A 24,691-nucleotide genomic window follows, 5' to 3' on the forward strand; every position below is an offset into this window, starting at 1 on the left:
ATATAAAGTGTAATATAAAAATAATAATAACACAAAAGTAAAGACGAAAAATAAAATATAAATATTATGAAACGAATGTACCAAACGTCTGCGTTAATAGCAGACGTTAAACCGATTGTTGAAGCTTGTGATTTGTTGTAACTTGTAATTTGTAGCTCCAAGTCTCCAACCAATACTTGATGACAAATATGAGATAATATAATTATATTTATTGATATAATATGAAAATTTTGAATTGAAAATTGAAATATATGGATTCTAATAATATGATAATTAAAATGGAATAGAAATTAAGATTGACACTTGAGAGTTGAGAGTTGAGAGGATATAGAAAATAGATGAGAGAAATGAGAATAGATGATTTTGTAAGAACTAGTAGGGGATAGGTGTATTTATATTATTAAAAATGGGTTAAAGTGTAATTATTATAACTTGAGTGTTTAAAATAAAGTTTTAAAAGTAGGGGGTGATAGGGGGTGTTTGGGAACACAAAAAGGGGCATAAATCCGTTGGGGGGCCCACTAGCCGTTTCCCCGACGGATCTAAACGGTTATTTTTTTAAAATTTAAAAAAAAGGGGGGGGGAGATCCCGCGAACCGGCCGGTTCAACCGGGCCGGGTCGACCGGGACGCAGGGGTGAACCGGCCCCTGACCGGTCCCCTCATCCCCCACCCATTAAACCTTGGGGGATGGGCCGGGTTCGGGGCGGGCCATCCCGATCCCCCTACCACCCCTAGCAGCAGCTGCGCTGTCCGCCAAAAGCAGCAACAGCAACAGTCGCGCCGTCAAGCAGCCAGCAGCAGTCGCGCCTCTGCCATCAAGCAGTCAGCAGCCGCGTCGTCCGCCATCAAGCAGCCAGCAGCCGCGCCGTCTCAGGCCCATTAAAAAACCGAAATAACAAATCGAATTGAATTAATAAAAACCGAATCGAATTAATAAAAACCGAACCGAACCGAAATATTTCGGTTCGGTATTTAGTACACAATTTACAAAAATCGAAAACCGAAAAAACTGGAGAAAAAAACTGAAACCGAACCGAAATACCGAATGACCACCCCTAGTTTTGGGTTTAGGTAATGGCCTATGGGCTAGGGATATGGATTGGGGGGTTGGAAAAATTTATGGGCAAATGACAGAAATCACATACTTTTAAAGTAAAATTACTATTTTTCCCTTATAAATTTATAATTACAGAAATCTCTTAAACTGATACAATAATATAAGCATTGATACATTCATGTGACGCACGAGATACATTAATCGTCAAGTAAGATACAATATATTTTATACATGATACACTAATCTGATGTACATATTATATATAATACATTAATCTTATGCGCGAGATACATTGATCTGATGCGCGAGATACATTAATTTGATGCGCTGATACATTAATATGATGCACAAAAATGAGGGATTTTGGAAATTTGTAAAACTAATATGAGATAATGGTAATAAGAGAACTTAAATGTGTGATTTCTGTCATTTTTCCTTCAAAAAACACTTGCGCTTTTATCCTAAAAATTTGGTCAAGCATTTCAATTTTGTAACGTTCACTAAAATTCAACTCTTATAGTAAAAACAAAAAAGTAGGCTTATGAAAAGCATGATCAAACATACATTTCATGACCTTTTTGATGTCACATGTTACATTCATGCCTAAGACACATGAAGACCACTAAAATCTTATTTTGTGCCTATATATAGAGGATATTTTTTCTTCTCATTTCATCTAAATTTTCAAAGCCTTGTAGCCATTCTAAAATTTTTCAATGAAGTCTCAATTCCATTACTTGATCTCATTCTCTTGGGTGAGTAAATTCCCTCTTAATTATATATGTGTTTTTTCCTCTATGATATCTCACATATATAGTTAGATAATGATATATGATGTTTACTCTTTATATATATATATATATGTAGCTTGCATTCGTAGTAAGTCATGCAGCGATATCTCCAGAAGTTTATTGGAAAGTAAAATTGCCCAACACTCAGATACCTAAAGTGATCAAAGATTTTCTTCCCCACACAGGTTTTTCTTCAACTCTGCGCATTTTTGTGTTAACATTACGAATCTATATATATGACTTACATTGCTATGTAAACCAATTTATTTAACCTTCTACTCATGAGAGTGTAATTTGTAGATGATAATTTCAACAGTAATCAGAGCGGTAAGATTGTGCCTTGGCATCATGCTGCTACAGAGGAAGAGATTCATGAATTGAAAGTAAACCGCGGTAACATTGGTTCTGGAATGCTCCATTGGTATTGTGCTGCTACAGAGGAAGAGATTCGTGAGCTAAAAGACGATAACAATAATTTTATTTACAAACCTTTCTTCTTCGAAAATGACTTGAAGAAAGGAAATATTATCAACTTTCCCTCTTTGAAACATAAAAATGATGCACCATTTTTGCCTCGCCAATCAACCATTCCCTTCTCATCGAAAAAATTCACTGAAATTCTAAACCATTTCTCAATCGATAGTAATTCAAAGGATGCTCAAATAATCAAGGAAACAATCTATATATGTGAAGAGCCAGATCTCCATAAAGAGAAGAAATTTTGTGCAACTTCATTAGAGTCGATGGTAGATTTCATGTTATCCGAGCTAGGAACGAACAATATCGAAGCAATTACAACGGAGGTAGAAGGGGAAAGTAGTCAAATATTTCAGAGATACACCATGGAAAAAGTTGAAGAAATTGCGGATGGGAATAACATGGTATGCCACAAAATAGACTATCCATACGCAGTGCATTATTGTCATGTTGGAGGAAGAACAAAGACGTTCATGGTATCAATGATAGGAGTTGATGGAACAAAAGTTAAAGCGCTATCAGTATGCCACCAAGATACTTCCTTTTGGAATCCAAAGGGAATACCTTTTGTAATGTTCAATGTTAAGCCTGGAACTACCCCTTTTTGTCATTTCCTTCCAAATGATCAAATTGTCATTTTCCCTTCAAAAGAGGCCACCAATTAGGCTATCTCATATATATTTAAACTTAATCCTAAGAGTATGTTGTGTGATTACAGAATATAATCATGGCTATTATTTCTATTATGTCATATGATTCTGGCTTCATGATTTATTTTTTGTTCAAATTTATTCATTTTAACTATCTGAATGTGTATTATCATGTGTCCTGCATAGTTTCAGTATCTAAATAGAATATCCTAAGGGAGTGGTCATGTATTAAGCCAAATGGCATTTGGATGTTACACTTTCTCCAATCATGAGTAATATTTGGGCCCTTCTGTACAAAACTAAAACTAATTACAATCAGCATAATAAAAAAGAAAATTAAACTCAACTAACATTACAATCAAAGAAAAATAGATATGAGACTATATATATATATATATATATTAGATCAGAAAATATTACAAAAGAGATTTGAGGCCTGTTTTAAAACTGTAACTTGTATTTGATCCTGGAAAATCAAGTCCAAACATCTCTTTAGGACCTTTTCCTGGTTCCATGAAGCCAGCCAGCTTTGCTACCAAGTAGGCACTATCTGCAATGTGGTTCAAATCATCTGTTTTACTCCACAATTTCTCAGCCAACTGTAACCTTCTTCTTTTGCTATTGATCAAAATTCCCCACTTAACGTATAGCCCTTCTCGTTCTGCTTCGCTTAACTTTTTCTCCATTTGCTTGCTCAGTATCCGTCTCTCGTCTCTAATATCTTTCTTGCTGTGAAAATGAAAGACATCATAAGTAGTAAGTACACATATAAATGGATAAATTATGAAAAGTTCATTTTTCATATGACGTATATTTGCAAGGGAACGCCGTGAAATGAAGTTTCAAGTATATTACCTTCCCTCGAGTGACAAAGTCCTACCACTGGCAACGGTTTTCTCACCACGTGAAAATGCGTCCTTGAGGGAGGTTAATCTTCTAATTTCAACCTCCATATATATAGCATCTGTTGAATCACCTTGGAAGAGAAGGAAGAAGTATGATCTGTGTGCCAAAGATACATTACAAGCATGCCAAAGTTCAATAATCTCTTTTTGAAGTCTCTTGAATTCGGAGGGCCAACTGTAACGACTTTTGTAATCATCTTCTGCTGGCTCAGCGTCTCTCACGCTCTTTGAAGATGTATCATGTTCTGGTTCAGCCTCCTGAGCCTGTGACATACAAGGATAAATCATTAAAACAAATTAAAATAAGATTAGGTTCCCCCTATTTCTGCATTAAACAATGGACATAAGTTGCACCTATAATCCAGAATCCAGTAAGTAATAGAAATTGTGATCCAGAACGCATAAACTAAAAATCCTGGATTCGCCTCCAAGTATAATGTTAAAATGAAGGATGTAATCTTCTAGTCAGCACCATCAAGGTACGGTACGAATGCATATATCATAATCTCAAGGAATATCATCTGACAGTACCAAATGCAAGTTTCTATTAGATTCCGTTATTAAGTGAAGACATCTGCATAAATATTTCTGATAGGAACCTTCTCATTCCAGATAAGTGAAATAAAGGTCTTCCTCTAAGGATCTATACCCCCATGAATGATTGGAATTCGAAAACATAAGACTAGAGAAATGTAAAAAGTTGCTTTCTAAGATGAGAGAGTGTACTCACCGGACAATCTTTGACACCAGTTTTATGCTGAAGCTCATCCATTTTCTTCGTCCTTGCATTGCATGCGGCATCAGCGTTGTTGATCTCCTCATCGGTTAAAGGTTTTCTTTTTGGAACTTCAAGTTCAATATTAGTGGAACCATTTCTTGAAGAACAATTAACATCAGCTCTTTTGGATTCCTCTGAGCATGGAGAATATCGATCAGTAATTATGCTAGCTTTGCAACTTGTACTTTTACATAACTTCCAATTTCTATTGCATGATAAATCATCCTTAAGATCACACGATGAGGATAATTTTTCTGGAGGAGCATTTGAGGAATGAACACAAACTGATTTTTTCTCTTCATTTAAAAGCAATGGCACGGCCTTTTTGTTGTCCTTGAACTTTGGTGATTCAAGGTCTTGCTTAACCCCCAAGGGAAATGACATTGTATCTCTATTGGACTTCCTACCTTCCTCGAAAAATGATGATGACACCGTTTCTCTGTCTTCTTTAAAATATGATGATTTCGACTCCCCATTTTCCTTGTATGGAGATGTCACTGATCTTCTGTGTCCATTTTCAAGATGTGATATTGTTCCGTGATTTGTTCTCTCTCCATTTATAATGTTTAGTAAAGCTGGAAAGCCACCATTTTCTTCAGGAAGTGAACAATTGAATACTTGTGTTCCCTTCATACTCGAATCATCTGTTTCGACGCAACGAACTTCCCTGCATAGATCGTCAGAAGTCTCATTACTTTGTTTTTCAGTTTCATCCCATCCCTGACATGAATCAGTTCTGCTATTATTTGAACTGCCAACTAATAGCATTGGAAATGCATTGTTGCGAAAGATGGTTTCGTCAAATTCTGGCATGTGTATAAACTGATCGTCAGAGTTACACCTGCTATGTCCAATTGAACGTGCTCTAACACCAACATCTACATAACGAGTGTCTCTCAAAATGGAAATCTGTTGCATTGGGCTTTGATAATCTGGTGATCTCTTCACACGTAAATTTGGATAGTGTCCGAAATCAACCTGTGAAAGATGTGAAAAAAGTATCTTTAGCATAGAATAAGCAAATATATAAACTAGTAGAGTCTATTAAATTCCATCTACCTGTATTACATCATCCCCAAGAAGCTTCAACAGATCTTTGACTTGACTCTGAGCAATGTCGCGTTGCAAAATTAAGTCCTTTATCTCCTTCTCCAGCTACGGGAGGAGGAAAAATTGATCAAGGATTCAAGATGTCAAACAGCAGTGCATTTGTACAATAATCAGGATAATGAACTTGTAATTTAAGTCGATAACGATGAGAGACATCAATTAGCATGTCAGGGTTAATGATAGACATGCTTCATTTACGAAATAAAACAACTACTAACATCCTAGATATATAATGGAGGTTACATCTGAAAATCTCAATTATCTGTATACTTCTTCACTCATTGAATTTTGCCATCAACCGTTATATTGGTTTAGTATATGATGTCGTTTATTTTGTGGTTGTACCAAAATTGTGCCTTCCCAAGTAACAGATTACCTTAACATGTTTGCAAATACTTACTAGCGTCATCAAGATGCATTACCTGTTGTATTTGATGGTCCTTCTCTTGCAGTAATGCTTCGTAATCTGAAGGGAATATGCAAGCTCTGGGATATCTTAACTCACTTTCCAATCTAGCCAACTCCCTCTGCAAATGCTTCACTAATGTTTTATCGGACATGACGATATTCGCTTGGGCATTTGTAGTTACTTCCTTGGCACAACTTGCAAACAGTAGAGTATTCCTTGTTTGATCAACATGACTTCGTGCAGGGCAAATTGTACAGATGATGGCAGTTCTACCGTTGCCACCCAATGATGGCTGTAATATCCGTGTAAGCTTTGAATCTCGGAAAGGAATGTGGCCGGTCCTGTCCTTGCTGCATTAAGTATACAAAAAAGATGAAATAGTTTCACTTTCCAAATTCATCGACAGTGATTAAAGGCAGTATGTCATGCTTGAATTGGTTTCCATTTAAGATTTTGATGCAACTGATTAGAAAGTTATGCATAACTTTAAGTCTTTAACACAAGCATAACAGGATTTAAGCCCTTCTTATAGACCTGTTTAAAAATCATGTTAAACTCGATTAAGACTGCAAGAAAAATAAACAACCTTAGCTTACGAATAACAGTGCCAAGGGTCAGTAAACTGCGGTTTATGTGACAGCCTTCTTTCAGCCTTGTACCAGCTGACAATGACTGAGATGCCCGCTCACTTCCAGCCAAATCGACAAAATTCTATGTTCAAATGATAAAACAATCAGCTGTTACGTCAGTACATTATTATATGAACACTCGTCATGATTTCTTACCACAGTAGCTAAAAGGGTACTCAAATCGTTGTCCCTGCCTATGTTCTCACCAGCAGAACTTTCAATTGTCTGCAACAACTTATACGTCAAAAATCGGGTTGTTTTAAAAGCTCAATAGACTGTTAGACAAGAAATCTCAGCTGTTTTACCAGTCTGATGATTTGGTGAGATCTAGAGCTTGTTTCGTTCAAGGAAGTCTCCCCAATCTGTCTCTGAGCTGCAACATTTAGTCGTAAAATTCAAAACCGTGGTTATGTTTAAAAGTCATGGTTACTCATTCTCTTACCTTCACAAATAGAAAGGAGATGAATCACATGGTTCCAGTCCCTCAATGTTTCCTCGGTGAGTTTCTCAATAACAGTCCCTCTCTGTTGCAATTACTCTAACATGATTTTAAAACGAGACAGAAGAACACAAAATGACTAGAACTTTGTTAAACTCAGTAAATCAAACCTCTGGATCATCTAGAAGTCGGAGTGGAGTGTTATCTTCACTAAGGAGATCTCGGACAGATTCATTGTATATCTCCATAGCAGAAAACTTCAAAACAAAGTCTCTTTCTGTGTGCTACAACAAGTAGTAAATTTTGATCATTAATAAAGCAAAGCCAAAACTCTTAACAGACAACAATTAACAATCGATCCTATGGTTACCTTGTGCACGTACTCGTAGATATCTGCAATAGCATATTCAGTTATTCCAGTCATAGTATATGTCTTTCCACTGCTTGTTTGTCCATAGGCGAGAACACTTGCTAGTCGATACATGAATAATTTCAGATTAATAATAACAGGACATGGAGTAGATGTTCCAAAAACTATAAAAAAGCAGAAATAACTCACAATTGAATCCTTTAACAACCGAAAGAGCAACTTCTTTAGCTGCTTCTTCATACACCTGTCTTGTCGAACAATCACTGCTAAATACCCTGTCTAAAACAAAATCATAAACCAAAATAACACAATCAGAACACTAGATCAATCACATGACAGTTAAACATATACGTATTCGATTAAATAGAGAAATATAATGTATTAACATACCAAAGGTATATACAGAAGGATACATTGGTGAAGAGTTAACATTGTTGTAGATAATAGTTGTATCATTCACACATTCCCAATCTGCAACATCATTTCTCTCTTTTTCATTCAATGTCCTTAACCTCGCCGATACATAAATACTTTCTTCACGATCCTCCATTTTATTTTTTCTCTAAACCAAAAATCTCATTATATATTATACCAAATGAAAAATAAATTATGGTAAAAATAATATTGAAGAAGATCGATTAATTTTTTTGATTTTTTTGTTTTTCTGGAAAAATTAAATAGATGATAAACTTTTGAAGAAAAAAGAATCTCTCTCTTTCTCTTTTCTCCTTTGGTTGGAAATCTGATAATATAACAGAGAAAAAGAGAAAGAGAAGGAAAAAGATATAAATAAACAGTACAAAATATATATAAGAATTGAATTTGAGAATATCACAGCATAAATAAAACAAAGAAAAGGCAAATAGAAAGTTCTTTTTTTACCGAAGAAAAAGGGAAGTTGGGCTTATGTTTTTTGTGCCTAGTTTATTTTTCTCTTCTTTTCTTTTTTTTTTTTTGTTTTTGCAGGCAAATTAAACGTGAAATTATCGCCAACCATTTCATTTGGAAAGTTATTTTAGCAAAAATAACCTCTCTTTTTTTTTCAACTTATGAGCGATTTCTTATACTTTTTCCATCCTAATTTATGTGGCACCTTATACTCTTTTTATTATATACTCCATCAGTCCTCTAATTTATGTAGCACCTTATACTCTCTTCTATTATACTCTATCCGTCCTAATTTATGAAATACTTTATACTTTCACCCTTCGTCCTAATTTATGTGGCACCTTATACTCTCTGCATTATACTCTATCCGTACTCTATCCGTCCTAATTTATGTAGCACCTTATACTCTCTGCATTATACTCTATCCGTCCTAATTTATGTAGCATCTTATACTCTCTTCCTCCGTCCTAATTTATGTCACACCTTATACTCTCTCCACCCTATTTTATGTAGAGCACCTTACACACGTGACTTTTTAAAATATGAAAGTTCAATTATCTTGATGATAATTGACAATTATTTTGATTGATAATTTAAAGAGAGTCTATTTTTACTATATATTCTTTAATTATTTTAAATTATCAAATTCAGTAAAGATAAAGTTCTAAAATTGTTGCAAGATTTACTAGACTTTGAGCAATCAATAAAGTTCAGGCAAACACATTGACATAATTAAAACGAAGATTTACGCGTTATAACTTTGGAATCAGTTGAGTGCATGCTATTGAAGTGGCACATATAAGCAACTCATAAAAGTTTCAAACTAGCATTGTGGGTTCTCAATAAAGAGTAACCCTCCAAAAATTAGCGTATGCCACTATTAGCAACGCGCACACGGTATTCTTTAGTAAAAGGCGAAAGAATAGTTCGCTATGTGCTCATTGCGTGGCTGCGTGGTTCTAACAACAGGCGCAGGAGCTTCTTTTATAGTGGTTTCTTCTTCTACTTGTTCAATTGTAGCCGATGTGGGACTAATAAATCACTGTTAGCATGGGCTTTGTTGGGCCATAGCAGCTCTTAAAATGGGCTGTTGGGGATTTCATGCTGGAAATAGTGGCCCAATGACTACATGACCTCAAATCTTAAATTTTTTAAAAAATATACTGAAATATATAGGAAAAATCACTTTTCTTTGAAATAAGTTTGCTGATTTCATATCATGAGATGAAATTCCAAATTTTTCAAATACAAAAAGTTGACTCACAAGTTTATATTTGTAAAAATAACTCACATGAAATTTATATATATATATCTACTAGCCATTTATTTCATAGGTAAATAAAACTTATAATTTATATCATTACCTTTTAAATAGATTATAACGATTATTTTTTTCAATATAAAATTAATTTTTTTTCCAATCTATTCTTAATTTACCATTTATATTCACCGAAGTTATTATTTGTTCTGATTAAATTAATTACTACTTCATTAAAATCAATGTTTCATAATAATAATAAAAGAAAATCATCATTATATTGAGTGGACAAGACTATTAGTTACTTATCTTTTATTGCGGTTGATATAATTTTCTTGGATTGTGAAGGAAATTCATTAATATCTATAAGCTTTAAATCAAGTGAATAAAGTTGATAAGAAGTACAAAATAATATTACATAGGTAAATCTCATAATTGTTTTGCTAAAGCCTTTAGGAACGTTAATTATCATTGGTACCAATGTCGCTATAGGTTTTAGCAACATTTATAGTGCAAATTGTCTCAAAAAAGAAATATTTAGTGGCTATTAAGTTATTATGAGTGAAGTCGTTAACAACAAAAAGTTTCAGGGAGAACTCGTAAAACATAGATAGGCACATAATGTACATATGCACCAGAGAAATTGATTTTCTGGCATTTGGCACACTGCTGCTTAATCTGGAGAAGAATTCAATGAATAGCATAAAACTGAAACTGAGTAGCATGAATGTCAATAATTGCTAAAGGTACATGTTATATGAACACACACAATATTCTTGAGGAGCTAGCTATAAGCTTTTATGCACCGCGACTCGATCATGAAAACATGTAGTAGTAGTAGTAGTACATACTTTCTAATATCTTAGTAGACATATCCTTTCACAAACATTCCCTCCTTGGCCTCCTCAGACTCACCTTCACCGGTGTATTTGCCTAGTTGCGCGAGAGAGTTGGCACTTGCTCTAGTAAGCAAAGCTTTCTGAGCTGCCTCAACATTTTCTGGTCTTCCACCCCATGTCTTGAGACATGTGTTCTGAAGGGCTCTTGCATATGAGAACGATACGTGCCATGGGTTGGGAGATTGGTTCATCGCGTTCAAGTTAAGAGTAGCTTCCACTTCAGATTGTCCACCAGACAAGAACTGTACATAGCAAACCATGTTGGAAGAAAATAGTTAGTTGTCAGTGTATATAAGTTAAACTCGTTCTGTAAAATACGACTTTGTTTAGGTACTTGCCATGATTCCAGGGACAGCAGGGGGAATTCTTCGTTGGAGGAGCTTGAGGGTATAATCAGCAACTTGTTCTGGGGTGGCCCTCTCCTTGCATTCTGCTCCCGGGGTGACCATGCTAGGCTTCAACAAGATACCTTCAAACATGACATTGTTTTCGGCCAGGTAGAAGAAAACTTCAGCCCACACCTGTTGAGCAACCTCAAAGGTCCTATCGATATTGTGTTCACCATCTAGCAAAATCTCTGGCTCAACAATTGGTACCAACCCATTGTCCTACAATAATTCCCACGAAAATTTCTCTGTTAATCATGTTTACAACCCCAAACAAATAGACACATTGCATCACAAATAGAGACAATTGCTTACCTGAGAAATTGCAGCATAGCGAGCAAGACCCCAGGCTGCTTCCTTAACTGCAAGTGCAGAAGGACCATTGGGAATGCTCACCACAGTACGCCTGTAATATGCGTATTGATTAATAAAAGTAAGCATTTGCTTCTTCATTGAGGTCAAATTCCATTTAATTTATATACAAGAGTTTAGAGTGATATGCTACCATTTAGCAAAACGAGCGCCTTGTTGGTAGTAAGCAGCAGAGCGCGAGGCAAGGCCATCAAGACCTTGGCACCAAGATTCATTGTTTGAACCAGCCAAAGGAACTAAACCCTGTAGTTTTCATTAAACGAATCATAACTAATTAAAACTTGTTAAACATGTAAACTTAATTAACTAATTAAGTGTGCATATATAGTAGTGATGGTGATGTGTTTTTTACCTTGTCAACCTTAATTCCAGGAACAATGTTCTGTTCAAGAAGTACATCAACAATTTTCTTTCCATCAACAGTGGACTGGTAAAGTGTCTCCTCAAAAAGGATGGCACCTGAAATGTAGTTACCAAGTCCTGGAGCTGAAACAAGAAGGGTCCTGTATGCTTGGCGATTAGCTTCCGTGTTCTCTAGTCCGATTGAATCTAAACGCTTCCCACAGGTAGCATTCGACTCATCCATCGCCAAAATTCCACGACCCGGAGATGCAACAGTTTTCTACAATTTGTTTATATCATTCTTCAGCGGTTATTTTCACAGATATTTTGATTGAATCAGTGAGACAACAAAAAATATTAATGTTTTCATTACAAAAAGAATTAGGAAGTTTTTCACTACTTCAATGAGAATCTGTTCTGTTTCTCATCATGCATTTTACCACTCATGGGTGAAAAAATCATGTTCTATAGCACAAATTTCTCATTGACTCGCAGAGGGAAAAACCTTTGTTTTTAGTGGTGAAGTAAGTTATTTGCCACTTGCTAGTACATGTAACCATAGCATGCTTTATTATTTGACAGGAGTAATTATAAAATGATAACATTAAATAGAACGTAGTAAGTAAACTATACGTGCTACAACATGTTAAAATATAGTTACATACCGCGGTTTTGACGAGCTCATCAGCGTAGGAGCTGGCACGGACAGTGAGTCCAGAAGGATGGGAGCGAACAACGTTGACGGAGACGGATGGCTGGCGGAGTGCCTGACCTTTTATGAAGTCAGTTTTGTTAATGACTGGAGATGTTTTGAGGAGAGATGCTGATGCCATTTCTCTTCTTTTCTTATCTCTCTCCTCAGCTACAAGTTTGTTATCTTTTTAGTTGTTTGCTTTTTGTGTGTTTATAAATACTAGTAGAGAACCATGCTCAATACATACATATATATAGTACTAGGAGATATGCCATTTGAGGCCATAATACACTGGCCAATCAACAAGTGCCAAGCCCCAAGTGGCTTGATAACTTGCTGACCTGTAATATATGGTTTTGTGGTTAAAAATTTTTTTTCATCAAATTAATATGGATGATTGGAGAAAATGGTAATGAGCAACTATTTACGCTTGGTTCACACCAATCCATAGTGGTGGAACAGACGGCATATCATTAAGATATTGATTTATTGATTTAATAGTTAGTGATATTTTAGATTTTAAATTAAAAATAAGTTGCACCATGTAAAAGTTATTAAAATTATCAGTGGAACTTGATAAAGTTATTCTCTCTGTCTAACAATAGTTGTTCACTATTGACTTGGCACGCCTCTAAAGAAACTATAAGACATAATACATAAATATGACTCTTAACTTGGCTTTAGCGAACAATCATGTCTTTCAACTTTGAATGTGCACAAGTAGACACTTAAATTTGTATAAAATTAAATAAGTAGACATAAGTGTCTTACATGGCACAATACATGTAGGACTCAAAATTGCCATGTAGGACGTCATATATGACGAATGTGTCCATTTACTTAATTTTATATAAGTTTAAGTGTCTACTTGTGCACATCAAAAGTTGAAGGTCATAGTTGTCAACTGACGTCAAGTTAAGGGTCATTTTTATGCATTATGTCAATCTATAAATAGAAGAGTAATTTTATAATATCACCCTTTGAATGTAATAAATACAATGTCTTGAAATATGTAATAAGGAAATGACGCCTATAATTAATGATAAAAGTAAATTAGGAACCAAGTATAAAATTATTCATTGATTTTATAAAGTAGACTAGTAGAGTATTGTTTGACATTCCAAAATTGTATAGGAGACAACTAGTGATGGACGGAAGTTGTAATAAGTTTGGGTACAACCCAATGCGTCCAAAGTCATTTTTTTTTTTATAATTATAGGTTTTTTCCTTGTCAGAAAAAAAATGGGTGGTCGATTGTAAATGCTTCTATCTTTGTTTCATTTTGTGTACCCAAAACCAAAACAAAATACTTTGTTTCGTTGGAAGATGAAGATTAACAACCTTACAGAGAAAGGTTGATGTGATGAGAGATTGGCAGGCCCTACCAGTTACCCAATTCATTTTAGCATCTTTCCACATGTTTTGCTTCGTAGAAAGAGGTGTTCGTGAGAAATGATTCGTAGAGAGGGGTGTTCAATCACTTGACGGTGAGAAAAGGGGCGTCAAACTCCTTTAGTTTTTTGGTTTTCAACATAGCAAAAAGTTACTGAAGCAATTTGGTAATAAACCAGACATGAGAATTTATACCTCTTTTGATTGTAACATGTGGAAGAAAAAAACAATCACCCATTTCATGCCCAGAACTTTTTAATTTTTATTTTGGTTTTGATCATCTAATATCTGAAGATCACTGAACTAACTAAAATGGTATACAACTCTAATCAAGAAAAGGTGAGCACATCAAACAAGTGTCAGGTTAGTGGCTAGAGTTGAATAATGGCCCATGAAATTTTTCAGAAATAATGTCATTATTCTTGAGCCACTGAAAATACTTCCTTTTCTTTGGTTCTTAACTGCTAGAGCTGAGATTGAGCTCATGCACACCCATCACACTCACAACAAGATTGCAATACTTGCACAACCACAACATTAATTTGCTTCATTGGTGTGGTATCAGAAGTAACAAAACACTCAAATGGCAAGTGAACAGAACCAAACATTTTAGCTAGAACAGCAACATTGGGAATTACTCTTAGGCCTCAGAATAAGCAGGCAGCATTTAGCCTGAAGAATCACCAATTTCTAAGCAAAGAAGAACGTTTCATATCATAAATCTACAGTTTCTTGAATAAAAAATCTCACTAGATCTTAGCAATACATGCGGTTACAACCAACAATCATGGCACTTCTCTAACAAAATTGAGATGATGAAACCGTTTTATATGAGATATGTAGAAGACACCCACAGAAGTACATACGTAATCAATGAAGTTGTCACCTCCAAACTCCTTGGCCCTTTAAATATGGGAGGAACCACAGACACCATCAAGAATGTCCCCATAAGCCAAGAGAAAATAAAAGCACCAGCTCTGCACCACAATTTAGCAATTAAAATGAGAACATCTTAACTATCAATACAAGGAAGAAGTCTAGGAATTCGAAAACTAAGACTAAATTCCATGGCTAACTTTGGCATTGACAATTAATTTTGACTTCTACTAAGCAATCATCTCTAATACCAGTATTCAATGGAATAATAAAGAAAATCAACTCTCTTCAACTTTTTGCAGGTATCTAGCGTATTTTGAAGAATTTTATACCATTCCCAGATACATTTTAACATGAGCACATCAAGGCAAAATTTGTTTCCATGTATGTAACATAGGTCTCAAGACAGTCTTCTTTGTTAGTCATGAAGTATTAAGTCAACTTGCAGATAATAATGACCATATTAAAAAAGACAAAACAGTTGGGTCAGAGGACAATTAAGAAGCATACCCATATAGAAAAGCTCGAAGTTTGTTCTTTAACCGATCATGAATAAAATACATGGCGGTGATCAGGGAAATGGCAACTTGAAGGGTTGGACCTTCTTCAGTAGGAAACAGAACTGTGAGAGCTCCAAGGACTATGAAAGCAATGGAAGTTTTCACAATGAACTTTGTAGCTGGTGTCCTAAACCTGCTAGTAACAGCCTGCACAACACGAGATTGTTTCATTTCCCTGACTTTCTTTTTAATGTCAATTTTTGGGTTCTTTCTATCATAGAATTTCTGCATTATTATTTTATCGTGGGCAGCTTCAATTGCATCCACACTTGGTTTATGACCAGCATATCTTTGTATTAGGAAGTTCCTAGCAGCTTGGATTTCATCCTCGGAAGCTTCTATATTAATTCCAAGTCGTTTGTATGGGTCCTTCACATTAATTCTCGGAAAGATAGCTGCGCTTGAAGAAACAACACAAACAGAGAATGCATCAACAAGAGCAACTACAAAAGTCCAAGTAATAAACAACATGGATTATTGAACTGAAAGGCAATTAAGAAGCATAGCAGACTCGGCGATATTTTGTGCATATTATTCACATGTAGACCATAAGAAGTTATAATTGGCAATGTCTTTTTCTGCACAAAAACAAAAAAAGGCAGATATTTCTTTCTGATACTGACAGATGATGTTTGCCTCAGCCAAAGAACTCCTTTCAGAGCCAACTCAACGAGCAAAGGTCATTTATTGTGACACATTACACTCTCTGAAGGTGTCAGTCCATAACCGCAGTATTTGTGTTAATTGTGAATGTCATCTAGAATAGAAATCTTCAATATTTATGTATCTTCCGCATATTACTAAATCTTTTGATATAATGCATCATCCTTGAAGTAATGCAGCATCAATATGTGATAAAATTTGATGGACCCACCAAAAAAAAAAAGAAATAGAAAGAGGAAAACACATTCAAGAAACGGAGGACTTGTTTCCCACTAAACTGAACTGAGTTCATGAATCTAAGAAATGGTGAGAATTCTTGGTCTCTCTGAATTCGAAAATCCAGGATTTGAATTGATGTCCTCTCATTGATTCCTCCAAAATTGCATTAATTAATCCTAAAGATTTTACTGCAAGAGGAATTTGGTTATTCACCATGTACGAGGATCACCGCGAAGCATCCATGGTTGAATGGTCAAAGCACCCACCTCATAATTGTTGAACTCGTAGGTTCAATTCCTACTGGATGCACACCAACGGGAACTTCTAATAAGTCTATTGGAATTGGTTCTATATCAATGGAATCTCATCATCCATGCATAACGAATTGATGTGGAGTCCTGGGGGAGTATGCAGAACTTACCCCTACTTTTGTGGGGTAGAGAGGTAATGGACACCTTATTTTGCTCAAATTACATCTTTCAACAGAATAGATATCCAAAGGAATGGTGAAAAGAAGAAGAAATGCACAATGCCTAGCGAGATTGTTGACACTCTCTCAAGTTGGGGGGAAGCAGGAATTAGGGCAAAGAACAGAAGTTATTGGAGGAGCACTCCAGCATGAATCAGGTGGACGATTTGGAGAGAAAGGACTGCTAGAAGCTTTGAAGATAGAAGCAGATCCATACAAATGATCAAAAAAGATTTGTGTTCTTTTATTATTTTTTGGTGTACAAAGAGTTCCCCTATAGATGCAGAAGCAATCCTAGAAGTATTAGAATCATGCCAGGCTTGCTGTATTTGTTCTTACATTTTCATACTTCTTGTAAAGGGGTTTTCAGTACTACCTAAGTACTGGTTTATAATACAAATTACCTTCTCAAAAAAATAAGAAGAAGAAGAAGAAGAAATGTCACAATCATCAACCTCTTGAAAAGGAGTCCATACGCATCTCAACGACCATGGAATTCAGGCACTTCTGCCAACGTAAAGAAGCTAAATTAAGAGAAGAGCCGTTAAAATACCAGCAGAGTCATCTGTAGAACCACCAAAAGAAGCTTCCATTGCACACTTCACTAAAGGCATTCTTCTTGGGTGATACTTCTGTGTAGAAACAGTACAATGACTTCTACATGATGAACACAGAAATGAAAAAGATCAATAAGGAACTTTCTACCTTTTGAGTGAACTCCAAGAAAAAGTAAACAATAAGTCACACTTGATAGAGCATGTACCTTGATCTCCCTAAGTTAGAAACTGAAACTCTCTTCTCACGCAACCCTGGACATTGTACAGGTAACTGGAGACAGTATTTTATGGGACTAGCAGCTACTCCTGATATTGCCATTGTAGCCCACCTTAGTATAGTTGACGAACTGAGAAACTGCAAATAATTTGAGTCAGAAGAAATCAGAAGACCCAACTAAAACAAATGCTCTGTAGAAATCCAATAGTAATTCATGTAAGACATTAAAAGGTTCGAGGCATACTAAAGAAGAAAGTCCAACACTTGAATCAAAATTATGTAATGAAGCATTAGCGTGAAATTCCAACAGCCAGAAGCACATGCAGGAAGGGAAAGAAAAGGAAGAACATAGGGATTGTGGGAAAGCAGTCAAATACATAGTTCACATACAGGTAACATGCAATTTGTCAACCTGTGCTTATACTATGCTTTATTCAGCAGACTATACTAACTATAACAGTGAGATATCTGAGAACACTGTGACAACAGCAGCAAGACCATTCCAAAAGGCATCAACCATATGACAGCTAGGGAAGAAGTAGAACTGTAACTTGGATTACCACTTCAATGGATACAGTGACATTAGATGTCACTGAAGTAAATAATAAATGATCTTTCAAGATTAGTAACCATATGCACCATTAAGTTAGAAGTTAACTTAATAACAGTATTTCCTATTATCAGACTGTAGCTAATTCGAACCACTGAAAATGATTTTTGCTCTAATCAGCTGAGCTACATAAACTACTTCCCTAAATTTTCTTTTATTCATCAAATAGCATCCTACCTTACCACTTTACTAGTAAGGGAAAATCCTTTACTATACTAAGAAAGATACAATAGATAATATATTTTGCTTGTTTGTAAAGCTTTCAAGTAGCTCTTTCAGACACCAAAATGGTCAAGAACCCATCACAGAAAAAGAAGGCGCAACGAGCTCTCGCTCATAGCCACAAAGAAGTGCTATATAATCCTCTAGGGAATAGGAATCCACCAAATAGATTCTTTCTATTGCGTAAATTAGCCCTCATTCATTTCAGTTCCATAAGAACCGTGAAACATGATACAATCTTCTTTTATGTCCATTGAGCAAGCCAAATTCATTACTGTCTTTCCTTTTTTACAAATCCATACTAAAACATGTGGCAATCTGATCCTTGTACACTCATGAAGTTTATCCGTTTGAACTTGTTCATACCTTCTGACAGTTCACCAATTAAATATTTTTCAAGAACCATGCCAACTGACTAGTGCTACTAAGAAGTTGCTACCTGGTCTGCTATTTCTTGCTTCAGGTACTCAATTTTCATTTAGTTCATGGGATATAAAGCTTTTCCAGACCTATGTCAATAACACATTCCAGAAGTACAATAGGGTCTAAATTAACGTTGCCCTCTACTCCTCAGTTCCCAAATCCCACTTCCCACAACATGATTCATGAATGAAACCCCACTATCCGAAATTCACTAAAGATCGAATCATTAACAGTTTGGAGCTATTTTAACGAATTGAAACAGAAAAGAAATGGGAAATAGTAACATCCAAGAATTAAGCATAGAAACCAAAACGAGAACCTGGTGATTAAAGGCTTTGCTGGGTTCTTCTTCTTGTTGTTGTTATTGTAGATTGAGAAAAGGTGAACTCTACGGCAGCCAATTCCTTAGGCGACAGGCATTTTGAAGTTCATTTTCGAGTTCCTCAATGGATAGGAGTAGAAGAAACAGCTATTGTCGAAGCAGTGAATGAGGGTTTTGACTCTTAAATGTATGAATCATATTCGTAAATTGTTCTAAAATATATCAAATCCGTTGTAGTCTAGTTGGTTAGGATACTCGGCTCTCACCCGAGAGACCCGGGTTCAAGTCCCGGCAACGGAATTTTTTTTTTTAATTTCCTCATTTTTCTATAAAATGTGAAAAACCTATAATTTCAATATTCAATGTTTTAAATATTATATCGTTATCATACTAATTTAATTCGATATTTTGAAGATTGATTTTGATATTTTCGGTATGGTAAATTGGTAATTATAATTTGTTCAACTTCGATTAATATATACTCATATAATAAAGTATTATAACTTCATCAATTTAGTATTGTTAGTACTACTAATATATAATCTATAATATGTCATTTAGTCAATCAAAACTTTAGAATGTATATTATATACCATATCAAATATTATAATATTAAATTGACGGTATCAAAAATTTTAATACGATACGATAATTCGATATATATTTTACCATGTCCACTCCTACCAATAGTCTTAGCAAAATTTATGCCAAAGTTATGAAATTACTAGTAACTAACGCATCAAATATTTTCTTATGAATTTACATCATTGATATACAATAAAAAATATATGCATATAGTTTAAGAATTTAAAATACAAATACATATGTTTCATATAAAAATCTAAAACACTTTTATTAACCTAATAAACATGATCGTTTTAACTATTAAATTTATGAATACAACTGTAGTTAGTTCCTTCGTCAAAGTTTCTTATTTGAACCTAATATACATGAGGATTTTATTATGAGAAGTTACGATTTATTTTAGATAAAAAAAAAACTATGTATTTTTTATAAATATTGTGAATATCTATCTTTTAGAGAAAACTTAGAAATATTAATTCTGAAATCAAGTCAATTGTTCTCTATAATAAAGGGGTTCTCTTCACATAAATAATAAATTTTCCCTCTTCCTCCTACTTTTTCTTCGTTATTTTATATAATTGCATAACACATTATTAATAATCTCTAACCGCAGGTAATAGCCTACTCAAAATCAAGTAAAAAAGAATTAGTATAGAGTACTTCATTTAATTGATTAAGAAGAAGCACGAGAACTATTTGTAGAGGATAACAATCCAACATATGTGAAAAGTGTGTTTTCGACCTTGATTTTAAGGTATGTGGCAAAAGATAGAGATGATCAATACATGTAATATAAATTGAATATCTTACTTTCTCTGAGTTTTCTATTTATATCATTACTTGCTAAGTTACTATGTACATGTATTAGTATGTTGTAGGTATTTTCATGCATTAAAAGGAGGACAACATTATGCCTCGATTTGTTCTTCAAGTTGCAATATTTTTCAAAGAGGTACTAAACTATCATAATTTGATAGACTTAAGGCACGATCATATTCCATTCCTAGGAAATGAGAATTTTGATTGTTGTAAGTACAGGTTTATTATGTAAAGTGAATATAATGGCAAAGCATAATATGTCTGAAAGAAGAGAGAAGTTATTGAGTAATTCATATGAATGTGGAATGAAGTACTAAGTTATCATAATTTGGTGTACTTAGATGATTATGTTTAATTCATGAAGAATGAGAATTTTTGATAAATGCTAAAACTATTGATCCATTCTCTGAAGTGGATGAGGTGTAAGCCCTCCATGCTAGGCATGAAAAAAGTTGTGACCCTTGTCGTGGACGGGGCATCACCAAGAACGTTTCTAAGCAAACATGTGTTATAATAAATTTTCATGCTTTATCTTTTAACTTGTATTGGACAAGAATTCGTACAATAAAGGCTTAATTGATAGTACATCAAAAGTTTACTAATTCCAATACTTAGATTATTTGGACATCCTAAGCCAATAATAACGAAACGGATTATAGAAAATTCAAAAGGACATTTTTTTTAAAAAAACTAAAGATTCTTTTAAATTGTGAACTTTCTTGTACGATTTGTTATCAAGACAAGTTAGTTGTGATACCATCACCAACAATAGTTGAAGTTTGATTCTCTTACATTCTAAGAACGAATACATGGGGATATTTGTGGACCTATTCACCAATCTAATAAGTTGTTTAGCTACTTTCTGTTCTTTCTTCTAGATGATCTCATGTGTGCCTATTATCATCTTGCAACTTAACGTTTGTAAATATGATGGCACATATTGTATGATATTGTATTAAGTTCATCCGCCTTGATAACACTAGAGAGTTTTCATCCCAAATATTCAATGATTATTTTCTATTAATTTGGATTGAATGGATTTAATATTAAAGTGAATGTGATAATGCAAAATAAAGCTTATCAACTCAAATATAAATATTGTTGTGATGGGATTAGAACTCACCTCGAAAAGAGGTAGAGTAATTGAGAAGAAACAAATTTAAAATTTGTTTATATAATAGAAAATTAGAAATTTATTAAAGCAAAAGGTACATGTCATTGTAGACTTGGAGTTTACTAGTACGAATAATTTTATTTGTTGACATGAATAATTTGATCATCTCAAAGATGTGCTTACTGAGTAATAGGCATATATTGAAGAACTAAAATATTCTTTAAGAATTGTGTTTGTTCTCAAGATAAGTTGATTGGATGAACTAATGTTGGGACTAAATTCCTAACTTCTGAAAGGATAAAAGGTGAATATGACTTCGTTCACCTATCATGTGGTTGAATTAGATGCATCAATAAAATGATCATGTGTTCATTTACCGTCATTCGTCAACTCGATTTCACATTCGCAAATTTTTTGTGCAAAATAATTGAGTTCAGAGCACAACTTTCAAACTACGTAGACTATTTATCTTGATAATATAGATGAATATTCAAGGTGAATTGACATTAAATTTCTTAGATAAATAGTCCATCATTGCTTATGAGAATAAAATTTCACAGTTTGTAATATTATCGATTCCATACAAAAGTAATTGAGTGCATAAGTTCAATAAATTATGATCAATTTTTCTCTTAATTGATTTATGATCTGGGATCAAATATTTTTCATCTGATATTTTTTATTTGCAATATATGATTAATAAATCTAACATAAGGGGGAGATAAGAGCAACTAAGAGTTAGCAAATGCTCCTATCGAATGTCCCTAAGGGACAAAATCTACAACATGCATGAAGCATGATAGATCAATCGTTTATACATAAAATAATCCTTGAAAAAAGAGGAGGAATAAATAATTGAAATGATCATAATTAGAAGGTAACGTGCTCTTGAAGAACATATGTCGTAACACTTATGAGAGGAGTAGATACTTGAATATAATGATTTCATGAGACGTCAATAAGTTATGTCGTATAGTGAGCCAATACAAAGTGATGTCTTGTTGATGATATCTTTGATACAATAACTAATATTTAAAAATTATGAGGATATGAATTCTACGTCTATTAAAGCACGTTCGTGTAAAAATAATTTCCAAGTAAAAAGTGAAATGATGTTTCTTGGTAAGCATGAAACTTATTTGACTTGTAATCTAATATAGACACTAAAAGATATGTCACAAATTTAATATTAAACGTAGTCATTTGACAAAGTTGATATGAAAATGCCTGAAGAATTCAAAATCTAAAGCATTACAAATTTTTGAAAACTTGTTAATAATCCTCATATGGATCAAATAAAGCAAGATTTTTCATGTTGTCATGCAAGATGTTGATAACTTGAATTAAACTCTTGAAGAGTTTTCAAAAGGCAATAGATTATTTGCTTAAAGAAATTGAAGCAAGGAATTTGTTGAGTTTCAAAAAAAAATTGCCAAAACTTTTCTACACACATGTACTCCAAAAAAAAAAATGGTGATATCAAAATGTGCAACTTCGTTCAATTGACAATGTGGCTGATATTTTCAGCAAGTCTCTACCACCTACATCTATCAAGAAGATGGTGTACAAGTTTGGAATGCGATGCTTCAAGTCTCTGAATTGATGTTCTCATTAAGGGGAGTTAATACACGTTATGTTTTTTTACTTTACGAGATTTTGTCCTACTGAATTTTCCTTGTAAGGTTTCAATGAGGCGGCTTAAATGCGTATCAGTAGATATGTGTACTTTTTTCCTTCACTGGCGTCTTTTTAAAGGTTTTTTTAATAAGGTTTTTAACGAGATACATTATCTATAAATTAGACATTTAAGGGGGGAGTGTTATAAATATAATGAATATCTATCTTTTAGAGAAAGATTAGGAACCCTAACTTTGGGACCAAGTCATTTTTTCATATTTTAAATCGATGAGTTCTCTTTATTATAAAATCATTAACAAGTCCCCCGTCTTCTCCATACTTTGTTTTCATTGTTTTATATGGTTTCATAATAGTATTGAAATTTTTAAGATGCTTCATTTTACTGAAATTTTATTTATGAAAGTAATATGATTATACCGCTTATTTAGAGAGAAAAATTTGATAATGCTCCATTTTTATTTAAATTTTATTTATTAAAGTGATAAATAATCATATTATAATGTTAATATGCAAATTAGAACCGCAATTATCTCGCTTTAATTAATAATATTTTAGGAATATATATATATATATATATATATATATATAAATCAAAATTATTTATTGGGGGTCATGCACATAAATGAATTGTTGAAAGAGCAACTTTCACATATAGTAAATACAATTTATATTTGTATTTTATAGCTATAATTTGCATAATTGCGTTCCATGGCAAACATGTTATGACTATTTTCGCTATACATATATACAAAAGAAGCTAGGCTATTTTCGCTATACATATATACAAAAGAAGTTAGGCTATTTCACTATACATATATATAAAGAAAGTAATTGTATAACTCGCTGACTCCTCTACAAATTTGTGTAATTTCGCTGGCAGATCATTTGTATAAATTGTTGGCAACCTCTCGTTTGTATAATTCGTTGTCACCTCTTCAGATTTGTATAATTTCGCTGGCAGGCCATTTGTATAAAATGTTGATAGTCTCTCGTTTGTATAAATCATTGACAGTCTCTCAATTCAATTTTATGTTTTTGTATATCGATATAAAATTTGAATTTCTATACAATTGAATCGAAATAAAATATTTGTATATCAAATACCACACTCTCTCTCGCTTTATACAAAGATAAATTATACATTGTATTTTATATAATCTGTGTTTGTATAAAGCGAGAAAGAAAGAAAGGGAAAAGAAAATTGGGTAGAAGAATATTTGTATTGTATAATTATAAGTGTATAGGACAAAGATATATGCATTTGCATGTTTATATACAATTTTCTCTCACTTTATACAAACAGAAACACAATTTATACATTTATCATCGTATAAAACGAGAGAGGCCAATAATAGAGGAAGGGTGGCGAGTGAGAGTTTGAGAGAAAGAGGTGACTGACAAACACTTTGCTAAAGGACACAATTAAATCAAGAAAAAATTACATAAATTAATACATTTTTAAAAATAATTACTGATTTTAGCGATACTTTTTGTTTATTACCATTTATAGCAATATTGTGATGAATCTGTAATATGTATTAAAAGTGAC

The 24,691-nt window shown here is 33.8% G+C and overlaps 4 protein-coding genes and 2 non-coding genes across 10 annotated transcripts; 2 read left to right on the plus strand and 4 right to left on the minus strand.

Annotated features, from left to right (window-relative positions):
* Window positions 1-1,744: 1,744 nt before the first annotated feature.
* Window positions 1,745-3,073, plus strand: LOC107009593 (BURP domain-containing protein 5-like). Its single transcript, XM_015208936.2, has 3 exons — window positions 1,745-1,814; window positions 1,927-2,035; window positions 2,151-3,073. Exons 1-3 carry the CDS (start codon window positions 1,776-1,778, stop codon window positions 2,990-2,992), a joined length of 990 nt encoding a protein of 329 aa, XP_015064422.1. The 5' UTR covers window positions 1,745-1,775; the 3' UTR covers window positions 2,993-3,073.
* Window positions 3,074-3,173: 100 nt separating this feature from the next.
* On the minus strand, window positions 3,174-8,422 carry LOC107009609 (kinesin-like protein KIN-7E). Of its 4 annotated transcripts, XM_015208955.2 has the most exons (14): window positions 8,008-8,422; window positions 7,807-7,896; window positions 7,618-7,718; window positions 7,418-7,531; window positions 7,251-7,332; window positions 7,114-7,181; window positions 6,965-7,033; window positions 6,766-6,890; window positions 6,193-6,529; window positions 5,720-5,815; window positions 5,502-5,638; window positions 4,613-5,327; window positions 3,833-4,146; window positions 3,174-3,706 (listed from the first exon to the last, which is right to left on the minus strand). In XM_015208955.2, the coding sequence occupies exons 1-14, from the start codon at window positions 8,165-8,167 to the stop codon at window positions 3,394-3,396; spliced, it is 2,721 nt and encodes a 906-aa protein (XP_015064441.1). In that variant the 5' UTR covers window positions 8,168-8,422; the 3' UTR covers window positions 3,174-3,393. The 4 variants fall into 4 exon arrangements, with proteins under 4 accessions (XP_015064441.1, XP_015064440.1, XP_027770120.1 ...); XM_015208954.2 differs by having other exon boundaries at window positions 4,613-5,638; XM_027914319.1 differs by lacking the exon at window positions 8,008-8,422 and having other exon boundaries at window positions 4,613-5,638; window positions 7,618-7,714.
* Window positions 8,423-9,339: 917 nt separating this feature from the next.
* On the minus strand, window positions 9,340-9,456 carry LOC114076214. The gene has a single exon (XR_003577088.1). It is a non-coding gene; the product is annotated as a U5 spliceosomal RNA (small nuclear RNA).
* Window positions 9,457-10,436: 980 nt separating this feature from the next.
* On the minus strand, window positions 10,437-12,693 carry LOC107011094 (fructose-bisphosphate aldolase 1, chloroplastic-like). The gene is made up of 6 exons (XM_015210430.2): window positions 12,428-12,693; window positions 11,773-12,042; window positions 11,554-11,663; window positions 11,364-11,454; window positions 11,001-11,270; window positions 10,437-10,904 (listed from the first exon to the last, which is right to left on the minus strand). The coding sequence occupies exons 1-6, from the start codon at window positions 12,593-12,595 to the stop codon at window positions 10,626-10,628; spliced, it is 1,188 nt and encodes a 395-aa protein (XP_015065916.1). The 5' UTR covers window positions 12,596-12,693; the 3' UTR covers window positions 10,437-10,625.
* Window positions 12,694-14,434: 1,741 nt separating this feature from the next.
* On the minus strand, window positions 14,435-19,131 carry LOC107011857 (protein CHAPERONE-LIKE PROTEIN OF POR1, chloroplastic). 2 transcript variants are annotated; one of them, XM_027914879.1, is made up of 5 exons: window positions 18,984-19,131; window positions 17,399-17,547; window positions 17,189-17,289; window positions 15,235-15,679; window positions 14,435-14,825 (listed from the first exon to the last, which is right to left on the minus strand). In XM_027914879.1, exons 2-5 carry the CDS (start codon window positions 17,509-17,511, stop codon window positions 14,675-14,677), a joined length of 810 nt encoding a protein of 269 aa, XP_027770680.1. In that variant the 5' UTR covers window positions 17,512-17,547; window positions 18,984-19,131; the 3' UTR covers window positions 14,435-14,674. The 2 variants fall into 2 exon arrangements, with proteins under 2 accessions (XP_027770680.1, XP_015067011.1); XM_015211525.2 differs by having other exon boundaries at window positions 17,189-17,292.
* Window positions 19,132-19,213: 82 nt separating this feature from the next.
* On the plus strand, window positions 19,214-19,286 carry TRNAE-CUC. Its single transcript has one exon. It is a non-coding gene; the product is annotated as a tRNA-Glu (tRNA).
* The last annotated feature ends 5,405 nt before the right edge of the window (window positions 19,287-24,691 follow it).

The sequence above is a fragment of the Solanum pennellii genome, chromosome 2 (genome assembly GCF_001406875.1).
Source record: "Solanum pennellii chromosome 2, SPENNV200".
Taxonomy (NCBI): Eukaryota; Viridiplantae; Streptophyta; class Magnoliopsida; order Solanales; family Solanaceae; genus Solanum; species Solanum pennellii.

What these genes read in the sequence shown, in the direction of transcription:
- LOC107009593 (XM_015208936.2), top strand. Translation starts at nt 1,776, where the DNA reads ATGAAGTCTCAATTCCATTACTTGATCTCATTCTCTTGG. An exon ending in ACTTGATCTCATTCTCTTGG is followed by an intron (nt 1,815 to 1,926) that starts GTGAGTAAATTC and finishes ATATATATGTAG; the next exon opens with CTTGCATTCGTAGTAAGTCA. An exon ending in AGATTTTCTTCCCCACACAG is followed by an intron (nt 2,036 to 2,150) that starts GTTTTTCTTCAA and finishes TGTAATTTGTAG; the next exon opens with ATGATAATTTCAACAGTAAT.
- LOC107009609 (XM_015208954.2), bottom strand. Translation starts at nt 8,167, where the DNA reads ATGGAGGATCGTGAAGAAAGTATTTATGTATCGGCGAGGTTAAGGACA. An exon ending in GGTTGTTAAAGGATTCAATT is followed by an intron (nt 7,719 to 7,806) that starts GTGAGTTATTTC and finishes TGTATCGACTAG; the next exon opens with CAAGTGTTCTCGCCTATGGA. An exon ending in CTCACCAAATCATCAGACTG is followed by an intron (nt 7,034 to 7,113) that starts GTAAAACAGCTG and finishes AAGTTGTTGCAG; the next exon opens with ACAATTGAAAGTTCTGCTGG.
- LOC107011094 (XM_015210430.2), bottom strand. Translation starts at nt 12,595, where the DNA reads ATGGCATCAGCATCTCTCCTCAAAACATCTCCAGTCATTAACAAAACT. An exon ending in ATGAGCTCGTCAAAACCGCG is followed by an intron (nt 12,043 to 12,427) that starts GTATGTAACTAT and finishes AACAAATTGTAG; the next exon opens with AAAACTGTTGCATCTCCGGG. An exon ending in CTGCTGTCCCTGGAATCATG is followed by an intron (nt 10,905 to 11,000) that starts GCAAGTACCTAA and finishes TGCTATGTACAG; the next exon opens with TTCTTGTCTGGTGGACAATC.
- LOC107011857 (XM_015211525.2), bottom strand. Translation starts at nt 17,511, where the DNA reads ATGGCAATATCAGGAGTAGCTGCTAGTCCCATAAAATACTGTCTCCAG. An exon ending in TCTAACTTAGGGAGATCAAG is followed by an intron (nt 17,293 to 17,398) that starts GTACATGCTCTA and finishes TTCATCATGTAG; the next exon opens with AAGTCATTGTACTGTTTCTA. An exon ending in CTTCGAGCTTTTCTATATGG is followed by an intron (nt 14,826 to 15,234) that starts GTATGCTTCTTA and finishes ATTGTGGTGCAG; the next exon opens with AGCTGGTGCTTTTATTTTCT.